At 48.0% G+C, this 12,321-nt stretch overlaps 1 protein-coding gene across 1 annotated transcript in view; it reads left to right on the top strand.

Moving 5' to 3' along the window:
* The window catches only part of LOXHD1 (lipoxygenase homology PLAT domains 1), a 166,239-nt gene that overhangs the window by 141,537 nt on the left and 12,381 nt on the right, over positions 1-12,321 (top strand). Inside the window, exons 35-38 of the mRNA XM_086682857.1 lie at positions 2,521-2,638; positions 3,360-3,534; positions 5,151-5,336; positions 10,671-10,841. Coding sequence (XP_086538983.1) covers positions 2,521-2,638; positions 3,360-3,534; positions 5,151-5,336; positions 10,671-10,841 — 650 coding nt within the window. The remainder of the gene's footprint in view (positions 1-2,520; positions 2,639-3,359; positions 3,535-5,150; positions 5,337-10,670; positions 10,842-12,321) is intronic.

Here is a 12,321-nt window from a genome sequence, read left to right as displayed (position 1 = left end):
AGCTTCCATTTCGTCTTGATCTCTGGGTTACGGAAGTGAATCAGGCTGCAGGCATTTTATGTGTTATTTCTTTCCTCAACGTTAGGATTTTCAGATTTCTCTGAGCTGCTGAGTGTGGCTGTGATTTATTTGCTCGTCTTCACTGCTGCTTAGTATTCTATTGACGGAGGCCTGGAGAAGAGAGGCCAGATGGCCTGTTGCAAGGGACCGGGGAGGGAAGTTGAGGCACCAGGTGTGGCCGAGCTGTTGCCAATGAAACAATGAGCTGAGGTGGGCAGAGCTGGGGCCAGAGCTGGGGCAGAGCTGAGGGGAGGCCCAACTCAGTGTAAACAGAACATATCAGGAGTTGGTGACCGCCATCCAGAGAGAGAAAGAGCTGCCCCAGGCTGACGCAGGGGCCATCACTGGAGGTGACAGGGGCATGAACTAACCCTAACCCTAACCCTATTGGTGTGGAGAGCCCAGCCTGGAAGCAACTTGGTCTAGCATGAAGCTGCGGCTGAGGCTTGACCCCGGCAGTTCCTGGGAGCCCCGGCCATGTCTCTTAAGATGCACAAAGGCAGACTGCCTAAGCAGCTGCCCCCAGCAAGGCTGGTTTTGGACCCCACACCCTTCTTCCCTGTCTTCCAGCCAGTCCCTCCCCAGGCTCCCTACCCACACACCTTCCCTAGCTTCTTAGCAGTGTCTCAAATTCTTCCATTAACTAATTGCTTTTCCACACAAAAGCCCTGGTCCTGGTTAGCTCTCCGGCTGTTCTGAGTCACAGAGACCAATGAGTGGCTGGGTGCCAGGCCCTTTCCCAAGATGGATGGTCCTTGCCAGGGAGTAGGGAACAGAAGGAAACCAGAATAGGAAGGGATTGAGGGGAGGCCAAGGTTGCAGTCCCCGAACTCCACCTCTTTAGCTGCTGAGTAGAGGCTCCTTGGAGCAGATGAGCAGGGTACATTCTGGGCCACTGGGGCGGCCCTGTCCTCCTGAGCCAGAAACAAGGGGGACCTGGGTCAGAGGCTGACTGCCTCTCCAAAGGTGCCCCTCAATGTGTGAGCCCCTCTGAGTGTCAGCTGAGGTGTCCTGAGGGGCTCTGCGACAGCAGGAAAGATGTGGTTGGTGAGTCACGGAGGGATGAAGGGTCACGGAGGGGCTCTCACTTTGGTTGCGGGCCTTTCTCCCTGAGAGAAGGAGGTCCATCCGGATGTAACTGGGGTCTAGTCCATAATAAAGGTGAAAGGGCAGAGTCATCCACTCTGGAGTCTTCTAGAAGAAAAACTTATTTCTTTGTCCCTTTTTCCTTATACCTGCCCCGCCATAAAATCTCCATAAAATAGGGATTCTTGGCTAAATTCAAAGGGTGGTAATTAACGAGAAGCGTAAAGCCAAGAATTCTAAATTCCTTTGATCTGCAAAATTATACACTTGGTGAGGAGTCAACTAGTTGAAAGATTATTTGAGGGAATTTCTAGTATGTGACATGAGCCTGATGAGGGAACTAGTGAGCACCTCCTCCTAGCTTCTGCAGACCAGAAGGACAGACAGGGCTTAAATTAGAGCAGGAGGGATTTAGGGCAGACTTTTGGAGAATGTTTTCACTTATAATCATAAAGTGCACATGAGTATGTTATCGAAAAGGATTAGGCCTCTGTCCCACCACTGCCTTTAAGGCAAAGAGTAGTTCTTGGTTTTCAGTCCCAGCCACACTGGCGGTGGCCTCTGTTTTTAAAAATACTTCCTGTATACAAGGAAGCATAATTGCCATGCAGCATCCTATCTTCAGTGCCACTTGCGTTACCCCAGGGGCTTATCAACAGCAGCATCTGGAATCAGTCAGCAGTCAAGCAATCAGTCAGTATGGAAGGTTGCATTATACATGCAGCATTGTGGGAAGAGGAGTAAGATTATCAAGATAGAGCATCTCACAGATGATGAGGTCATTCACCAGAAAAACAGTAATAGCAACAAACGCAATGTACCTTCTGTTTGCCTGCCTTTTAATAGTTATTACCCAATCTAAGGCCACTGCTTTTAGTTTTACAGATTGTGTATAGAAATATATCCTCTAGAGCTGAGCAGTGGATAACCTGCCCCACCATTCATGGCAACCCTGTCACTCATAGAATATCATTTAAAGCTTTGCAGGTATAGAATTCCTTTTACATTTTAAACTGACTTCACATTCACTCGGTCCTCCTGACAGTTTTGTGAGATTGCAGGGTCCGTGTCGTTTCCCCCAGACTACAGATAAGGAAACCAAGTCCCAGAGAGAAGCTTGGACTGCTCTAGGTGGCTAGAAGAATAAGATTAGGAACCAGAGCTGGTAGTTCTTGATGCAGGGCCATTGCTGTCAGCCACACTCACTTAATCCAGGCTTTCAGGAACACATCTGGGGTGTAAGAGACAGGCTATTGGGGAGTCACTGGGAGCTGAGATAGGAGCTGAGTAAGGGCCTCCTGTACCCTCCTCACCCCTGCCCAGCCCCTCATGGTAGCTAGGTCCCCACTTTATGCCCCTCCTCTCTTCCCCTAGATTTGAGCGGGAGCAGAATGATACCTTCATCATGGAGATCCTGGACATCGCTCCATTCACTAAGATGCGGATCCGAATTGATGGCCTGGGCAGCCGGCCTGAGTGGTTCCTGGAGAGGGTAAAATGTCTTCCCTCCACCCTTTCGGCCCAGCCCTTCTTCCTGCTCTTCTGTGTTGTCAGTGGACCTGATTAAAGTGCAGATGTCACTTTAGAGGGTTATTACACGAGCCAGGCTCCCAGCAGGAACTGGGGCAGCAGAGGCTTTAATGGTGGGCACTTCAGGCAAGAAGGCAGGAAGCTTTCGGTTGCCCCTGTAATCGCACATTAGGTAGCTGCCTCTTTTTCCATCTTGGGCTCTGCTCTCCCCCACTCAGTCCTCTCCTCTCCCATCCACCAAAAGCTATCTGTTTTGAGTCCCCTCAGGCTCCTACGTCCCTGTTCTGCCATTAACAGATTTTCCTTGAACCAACAATATGGTGCCCACACCAAGGACAGTCTGGCAGACTTCAGGTGTTTATGGCTGACAGTGGTTTTGTTCGTCCGTTCTTCTGTGATTTGCTCTGCAAACGTTCCTTGTGCACAGTGATAGGTACCTCTCAGAAACACGTTTGGATTAATTCTCCATTTCCAAATTTCCAAACTAAGGTGGTCACAGTAGGGGCTTCGGACCCTGTGCAAGTCATACAGAGCAGGGTCTTTGTTTGGAGAGTCTAGGTCAAAAGAACTCATCTCAGGTCTGGAGTCGTGGGTCTTTGGGGTTCAGCCAAGGGGGATGCATTAGCAGGTGGGCAGCTGATGGAAGTGAGGGCAGGTGTTCCCACACTGGCTCCCTCACCCAGATCCTACTGAAGAACATGAATACTGGAGACCTGACCATGTTCTACTATGGAGACTGGCTGTCCCAGCGGAAGGGCAAGAAGACTCTGGTGTGTGAAATGTGCGCTGTCATCGATGGGGAGGAGATGATGGAGTGGACCTCCTACACTGTCTCAGTTAAGACCAGTGACATCCTGGGTGAGTCGGTGGGGCCCTCCCATCTCCCAGTCCCACATCCCACTACCCTTGCCCTTCCTCAAACTCGGGCCCAGGCCAGGGCACTTTTCTTTGGATGACCTTCCAAATGTTAGTCAACACAAGTCCTTTCCACCATATGTCACTGTCTGTCTGAACAAAGTAGTTCTCCCAGTTACTGAATTGGCTCTGTCCCCCATCCCCCAAGGCAGTCTGGGAGAACATGATGAGGCAGTGTGGTCAGAACTTTTGAAAGCTATGCAGGAGCTTAACTCAGAGGCCCTCTGTCTTCCTACTGCTGTCCCATGCCTCTCACGCAGATGCTGTGCATCTCAGAGGCCCTTGGGTTCCTTCCCACATCTGTGTGCTTGGCAGCCATCTTCTGTGTGCCAGCTTTAGGCCTTGGGTCTTAGGATGGAGATATGACCCTGGGCCCTTATGAATCTGACATTCTAGCACAGCCGTGACATGAAGCTCTGCCCAAGGTCTGCATAGGAGCTGGGGAACTCACAAGAGGGTGCCTTACCCGGTTGGGGATAAAGGGCAAGGGTCATGGAGGGCCTCCCAGAGGCAATGCCAAAGTCTAGTTCAGAAATACAGACAGAAGCCACTGAGGCAGATGGAACACCAGATGAAGGGTCTTACGAGCAAAAATACTAGTGTTTGCAAAGGCTTGAAGCTGAGAGGGAACACGCTCTTATGGAGGCAGTGTCTCCCGCCTACCCTTCTCTATATCAAACCTGCTCTCCAGGAGCTGTTGCGAGGAATATGGCAAACTCATTCACACTGATTATAAATGACTAGTGAGGGATGAGCCTGTTTGGTCCTAATAGCTTACATGTTCAACAGAGAAGCATTTAGCCAAAGAAATTAGGCTCTCCTGGTAGGATCTCAGGCACAAGTGATGGGTTATATAGCTGGTAAATCTGTTGGCACCTCCCTTCCTCCTTGCTCTTGACAGTGGAACCTTCACTCCTTTTGGTGGAAGTTCCAAGTGTCCACATGTTTTGCACCCTCCATCTCCTCATGATGTGTTCTCAGAAAATAGTTGATAAGTTCCTTAATAACCATAGGGGGTGTGTGTCAGGAAACTTTCATGGAGCCACCTCTTCCAGAAGCATCTCTTTTTTTTTTAACTAGGGTCAATACCTCTATTTGGCTTAAGCAGATGCTATGAAGCTCTAGTGTAGACTGTCAACCAAGCGTAGATCTGGGGAGCAAGGAACTTTCCTATTTCCCTCTGAACCCACATTGTGCAGGAAGGAGTCTGTATTTCTAAACCACAAAGCCAGTCTTCATGGCATACCTTTTAAGTATGGGTGCATTTCCCCCAGAAATAAATGAGTTCTTGCACTAAAACCACTCATACTTGCTAACCAGGACTCCAGTTAGCTCAACAGCATTTACAAGGTACAGAGATAGGACGAAGGATAGAATTGGAGACCCAAGGGTCCCAGGAAACTAACCAGCCCTTTCCAACCTCACCCGTGGCCTCGTCAACATTAAACTTCCCATCCGCACCACTGGTGCTTCCGAGGAAGCCAGGATGGAGACCTGGAGAGTAAGTGGGCTGTGCGTTGGAAAGGCTAGCAGCTAGAGCCTCTGTCTTTGCACCCCAGGAGCAGGCACCGATGCCAATGTGTTCATCATCATCTTTGGGGAGAATGGGGACAGTGGGACCCTGGCCCTGAAGCAGTCAGCCAATTGGAACAAGTTTGAACGGAACAACACGGACACGTTCAACTTCTCTGACATGCTGAGCCTGGGCCACCTCTGCAAGCTGAGGGTCTGGCATGACAACAAAGGTAACTCCTGCTCAAGGTCAGAGGTGGTGGGGATGGCAGGCCCCAGCTCTCCACCTGAGCCCTTTCCCGTCCCCCTGGCTGCATGTTGACCTTTTACTGCAGGGTGACAGGCAACTAAAAACTGTTGATTGTCACCATTTTTACACTTGCATCAGTTAGAAAATGTCCTATGTTTCTGGACAAATTTTAGAAATCAAGCTTCGTTCCTAACACCATTTTCTTGTTCATTGCTCTTCCCCTAATGCCTATCACATTGCCTGGACTATAGTAGGGACTTGATATAGTTTTAATGGAATTTATTTATAGCCATGTTTCACTCTCTCAGATCCATTTCTGGTTTGTTCATGCCTCAGTCACAGGAAACCCACATTTCTCTGGAAACAGAGTTTCCCCCATGCCTAATACTTCAAAAATTGAGTCCTGGCCATGAATCTCAGGATCATGATTAGGTCCTCTAATACCAGCTTCCCCACCTTTTCCCCAGCACTGACTGTGTACATATCTAGACTTGCTCATTTTTCTTGGTGCATTTTTCTTTTATGCCAAAACTTGACTGCCAATTATTTCGTATTTCCTCACAGTCAAAACCCTGAAAGAAAAGGGAGGCCCCTCAGCACCACGGACAGCTGCATACAGGTCCTACTGTATTGTTGGCTGCTGCTTACTGTGGTTTATTACATGCCATACTCTTCAAAAAGCTTGGTTCCTCTCTTGGTAACTCAAGACTATCTGATTGCCTTCTTCCTATAATGGCTCCTGGGCTTAAAGAAACCCAGAGGCACCAATATTATCCTCATTCCTTTGAAAGCAGAGAAGTGGGCCTCCTCGCCTCCAACCAGAATTTGGATCTGAAAGCAGGGAAAGGAAGATGTCTGTATCCTCACTGAACCCAAGTGGTTGGGATACTAGGGTCAGGAGAGGTACAGGGAAGTCCAGGTTCTGTGCTTAGCTTCCTCTTTATAGTAACTTTCTCCTCCATAGATGGAAGCTTAAATGTTAATATAAGCCAAGACAGCTAAATATGTCCTTAAGCGCTCTCTCTATGCCACATTTTTTCATATTTAGTTTAAAAATATTCAAGCTACATTATGCTTCCCTTGCATAGCAATTTATGAGGACAAAAATATTTCATTTGAGAGCCTTCCACCAAAAAAAGTTGTGGATCCCTGAACAGATACCATATAAGTTACAAACATTTAGTTAACTTAATAGTATGGCAGTTATCTCTTTCCTTGATTCTACCTTTCCATCTTTTCTGTTTATCCAGCAATTTTTTAATGAAAAGATTTAAGCCTGCACAAAAGTGAGGGAAATAGTATAATCAACTTCCACATACCCATCATGTAGATTCAACAGTTATGACTTGTCATACTTGCTTTTCTCTTTTCATTTTTTCTTTTTCTTTCTTGTTTTCTTTTTGGTTACTATGTTTCCCTTTTAAAAATGGACACTTCTATTTTTTTAACGTTTTTCCATCTCCAAGAGACAGAAGGAGACAGAGCATGAGCAGGGGAGGGGCATAGAGGGAGACACAGAATGCGAAGCAGGCCCCAGGCTCCAAGCCGCCAGCATGGAGCCTGACGCGGGGCTCGAACCCACAAGCCGTGAGTTCATGACCTGAGCTGAAATCAGCCACCAACCAACCAAGCCACTCAAGCGCCCCAAAAATGCACATTTCTAAATGAAATCCAGTGCCACTACACTTAAGCATGACTTCCTTGTGTCGTCCAGTTTCCACTCCGTATGCAAATTTCCTTAATATGAAAAATGTCTTTGTATTTTGATTTTGCTTGAATCTGGATGAAAATAAGGTCCACACACACTGCATTTATCTGTGACTTCCCCTTAGTATCTGTTAATGCAGAGCATGCTGACTCCCTTTATTTTTTTTCATGCTATTGGCTTGTCGAAGGAAGTGGGCCCAATGATCTGTAGCATGTCTCTATTCTGGACCTGCCTGTCTACTTCTTCATGGCGTCACCTCCTCTTTATTCCCCATATTTCATACAATCTGGAAGTCAGCTCTAAAGGCTTGCCTGGATTCAGGTTCAACTTTCTTTGGCAAGAATACTTTATAGGTGATATCAGGACTTCTTTACAATGGGAATCGTGTATTTCACATTACACCACAGCAGCTCTACTCTTCCTGATTCTCCCATCCAACAGTGGGTGCAGGGACTGTCAGCCTGGTTACCCCAACCACCGCCCCCCACCACCAGTCCCATAACTCTTCATCTAATGGCTTCATCCAGTAATGATCAATTAGGATTACGAATGGTGATTTTCTAATTGTCCTTTCTTATCCACTTACTAGCTAGAATGCTTTTGTAAAAAAAAATAAATAAAATATAATTTTACAAGAGGAGACTGTTTAAGAAGCAGACTCGCTCATAATAGGTTTCAGATGACTCGCTGTGGATCCCCAGGGTCTCCACTCTCAGGCTAGTGCTGGCCACACAGTTAGCCAAGCTGTAACTGTGGGTTTGTCTTCACTAGTGAAAGCCAACCATGTGATATCAGCCTTCCCAGAGCTACCTGTTCCCAGCTACATGTTTGATAAGTTCTTCGTGGAGCTAGTTGTGGTAGGATCCCTGTCAATCACATCCAATATTTTCAAAACAAGACAACTAAATCAGCAATGAAAAAAATGCTGAGGGTGAAGTGTGCTTCATCTTAAAGGAGTTAGAGTTTTTACCATGGTATTTACCATGAAAGGAACGGTTTGTTTATTTTCATAGAATTCTAACTTGAGAAAAGAATTTGGGATGGGTGAGGCGATGCCATGCTTTCAGAGGACAAGGTGAAGGGAAGTGCAGTGGGTTGGGAAGCAACCTGCCACCAAGCACCAGGGCAACATGGGCCAGGAAGAGTCCTTCTCTGGTTGTCCATGGATAGAGTTAAAGCCAGCCCAGAATCCACCCTTCCCTTCAGCCGATGGCTTTCCTCTGTCACCACCTTGCTTGGAATCCAGGAGATGAAATTCAGGAGTGAAACCTACCTGGGGTGTAAGGCAAGATGAATAGTGTGTTCCAGCAACAGAAATGATCTCATGATGACCCACCTCTCCAATGAATGCCATCCCTCTCCACCAACACTCATGCATACACACACACTCACACACTTATAATTCCCATTGACTCCCACTGGTCATTTTGTCATGATGTGATATGATAGAAAGACCATCATCCTGGAGTCAGAAGAGATGGCATTAAGCCAGTGATTCTCAGGGTGTGGCTCTGGGACCAGCAGCATCAGCATGACTGGAGAACTAGTTAGGGATGGAAATTCTTGGACCTCACCACAAACCCAGTCAATCGGAGTCTCTGGGAGAGGGGGGCCTCAGTAATCTATTTCCACAAGCCTTCCAGGTGATTGCACTGCAGGTGCTAGTTCTCAGCCTTGGATACACATTGAAATCACTGGGCAGCTTTAAGGACTATTGATACCTCGGTCCTACTCCAGAGATTCTACTGTAGGTGATTTGGGTAAGGCCTGGATAGTAGAATCAGCCTCTCTCTCTCTCTCTCTCTCTCTTTCTCACACACACGCCTTCCAAAAGGACCAACATTTTGGCTTCTCATTCTCTGCCTTCCTTTTTACTTGCCTCACCCTTTCTCTGTTCCACTCTGGAATCCTGTAAGAGCCACTCCAGCAGGTCTTATGGACATCATTTCCAGACTGAACACATTGGGGATTATTAAGCAGGTTAATTAGTTTCATGATATTATCAGGAATCATCTCAGAAAGCAACCAATTTATAACCTTATGGGCGGAACTGGCCCTAGTGTAGAAAAGTAAAACGATTATTGAGATTTTTTTAAAAGTTTATTGATAACGTAACTCACCACTCTTTTAACTCAACAGAAGTGTTTTAAATTTTAGCATAATTGTTTTAGCACTCATTGTTTTCCACTTCAGTTGAGATTCACATTTAAAAAAATATATGAAGTACTTTTTAAACCCAGAATTGAAGTATCCTAGGACTGCCAATATGCATGCCCTGCCCAGAGCCTCCACATCTGTCACCCACCCCAGAAGTCCCGTGACTGAAGTGTGTGCCCATCTTTCTGTGTCTTTGTGCTTGTAAGACCTTAATGCTTTTGGATCTACAGATGTTGCTGTCAGCAGATGTTGCCGTGGGCAGTGTCCAGTCCTAGAGAATGGCTTTTTGGTGCGGACATTGGAGTGGTCCCCACACCCCCTGGTGACCTTAGAGGGCCAGACATTAGAGTAGAGCACATACAAGCCTTCCTTGTGAGGTTGCCTTGTGAACATACGTTGAGCAGCACGTATCATCACCATAACCTGTCACACCACTGGATTTCCCCCCACTGGTGGCAGGTGCTTTGGCTCTCAGAGTGCTCAGGGACTTGGAAGGGTGGAGAGTAACTGAACTGGTGCATGGTACAAATAATACGCAGCTGCCACAGCAAATGCACACGGACTTATACTTGATGGCTGTGATCTGGGGGGAACACTTTTGAAGGACGCCCTGCCAGTTAGAACAGAAGTAGCTGTATGTTCAATATTAGGCCAAGACCTTTCAAGTTTCACATATACCCTGACGAAATAGCAGCTTCTTATTCATTCTGTAACTGCCGAACAGCCAAGGTCCTCAAAGTCCTAACATACACATTCAGCATCCACTGAGCAGGTACTACCTGCCAGTCGATATGCAAGTCATTAGGGAAACAAAAACAAGTAAGACCAGGTCCCTGTCCCCAGAAGCTCGTGGTCAGGAGAGGAGACACATGTAAACAGTGATGACACAGGGTGGTCAGGATGTGGCCAAGGCAGGTGCAGGGAGCTATAGGAGCAAGGAGGACATCAGATACAGGCCTCCTGAGCAATCAGGGGACACCAGGGAAGGCTCCCCAGAGGAAGTGATGCCTGCAGTGATTCTGAAAGGCTAATGGGCATGAACTAAGTGGATACTGGCGTCAGGAAGCAATAGGATTCATCGTTCAGCTGTGTGAACTCCCAGGAAGTCAGTGACCCCACTGTGAATCTGACGAAGGCCATGAGCCCTCTCCCTGGTGAATGTGGAATTATGTATAGCACAATTTCTCAGGGCCCTTAGACTGCTTCATGCCCATATGCAAATCCTCCAAGGGCCCATGAACCCCAGGTTAAGGATTTTGCAAAGAGAATTATATGCTCGGGGCTAGAGGAGCCCTCAGAGATCGTCTAACCCACCTCCTCATTTTGTTAACAAGGAAACCAAGGCCCAGAGAAGACAGAGAACTTGTGCGGGGCCACACGGCCAGTGGGCTGGGGGTAGCAGAAAGGTGAAAGCGCATTCATCTCCCAATCCCCATCACGTATTTTCCCCAGGGATCTTTCCTGGCTGGCACGTGAGCTACATCGACGTGAAGGACAACTCGCGTGATGAGACCTTCCGCTTCCAATGTGACTGCTGGCTCTCCAGGAGTGAGGGTGACAGGCAGACGCTCCGCGACTTTGCCTGTGCCAACAACGAGATCCGTGATGAGCTGGAGGAGACCAGTACGTGGCGGGGTGGGTGGGGGTGGGCACCCAGGTGTGATTCCTGGGCTGAAGCTTCAGAGTTAAATGCGAGGTAGCTCAGGACGGGATGGAAATGGTGTTGGTAAGTCTGAAGGAGAGACCCTTATAGCTGGAGGGGAATCAGACGTGCAGTGAAGGAAAGAGTCTTGGGAAGGTACATAAATAAACACCCTAAATGTTACTCGGTGAACTTGGAACAGCCAGGACACTGCTACCAAATCTTGGCCCCAATCACGGGGATTAATTAGGTAGCAGGAAAAACACTGGGGACAAGCTTACCCTGTCCCGAGGGCCAGGCGGGGCACTTTGGTGGGAAGCCTTCTCTGGGTTGTTTTTATATCATGGGCTCCATACAATTGGCACCTGTGGCCACAGCTGACAGATCAAGACTTCTGGAAACAGAATTTGCAGGGGGAGCCAGCATCCCCATCGGCCACTTTCTTTGATCCTTCCTCAGGTGATATTTAAAAGGAAAGAGTTTAAATTGATCCCTAAAGTGGCTGGCCATCCAGGACTGGGGAGTTGTTTCTTTAATACAGATGCCGGGGTCTGGGTCCAACAGATTCAAAGAAACCTTATCAAAGGCAGAGCCTGGTGTAAAGAAAGGATTTTTTATCCTTAGTTTTTAAGGGAACACTAACTGCAGTAAGGGGTGAACCCTCAAATCTCAATGGCTTAACAAACCAAAATGTATTTCTCACTCATGTGATAAACCATACAGTGTGGTTGTTGGCAGGAGACCTTCCACGCTGTGATTGGGGGACCCAAGCTCTTTTGATCTGTGTCTCTGCCATTTTCAACATTCTGGGAATGTGGACTCCCAGCTTCTGTAAACCACACTCAGCTGAGGAATTACTGGGTGCCCAGTTTCATTGTAGATGCTGTGAGTGGCACACACCACTTTGTGACCTCCAGTTTGTGTTGACCTTTGCACATGGTAAGTCTCCCTGTACAATTATAAGCTCCCAGAGGTCAGGGACAGAGTCGCTCATTGTTGTAGCCTTCTGCAGCTCTGTAGGCTTTGGGACTTGGTGTGCTGTCACCGCTCAGGGGATGGAAGAAGAGGCGGCCCTTTTCCTTGGAGCCTCATAATCCCCTTAGAGGGAGACGCTGAAGCCCCTTACGCGGTAGGAATGCTTAAGCCCCTGACCCACGTGCCCACATAAGCGCTAGAGGCTCCTCGGGCCACTGGCGTCCAGGGGAGGAGAGATTCGTGATGCTCAGAGCATAATCACTGCGTCTCCTTCACAGATTTCCTGCCAAACAGCTGCTAAGACCTGCGAGGGTTGAGTTGGCAGGGAGATTGCAGAGGGGAGGCGGCACTTGCGTTAGTTCCGGAAGGATGTTACAGACTGGAGATTGGACGGCAAGGGCACGGAGCCCGGGAGCCGGCCTGGATGACTGGTCTTTACTGAGAGGCTGTGGAGGGCAGAGGGGCACCCTCTAGGAGTCCATAGAG

The sequence above is a fragment of the Puma concolor genome, chromosome D3 (genome assembly GCF_028749965.1).
Source record: "Puma concolor isolate L17-30 chromosome D3, mPumCon1.1.hap2, whole genome shotgun sequence".
In the NCBI taxonomy this organism is placed as follows: Eukaryota; Metazoa; Chordata; class Mammalia; order Carnivora; family Felidae; genus Puma; species Puma concolor.
Note: the sequence above shows the minus strand (reverse complement) of the source record. Positions and strands in the feature narration are given on the sequence as shown.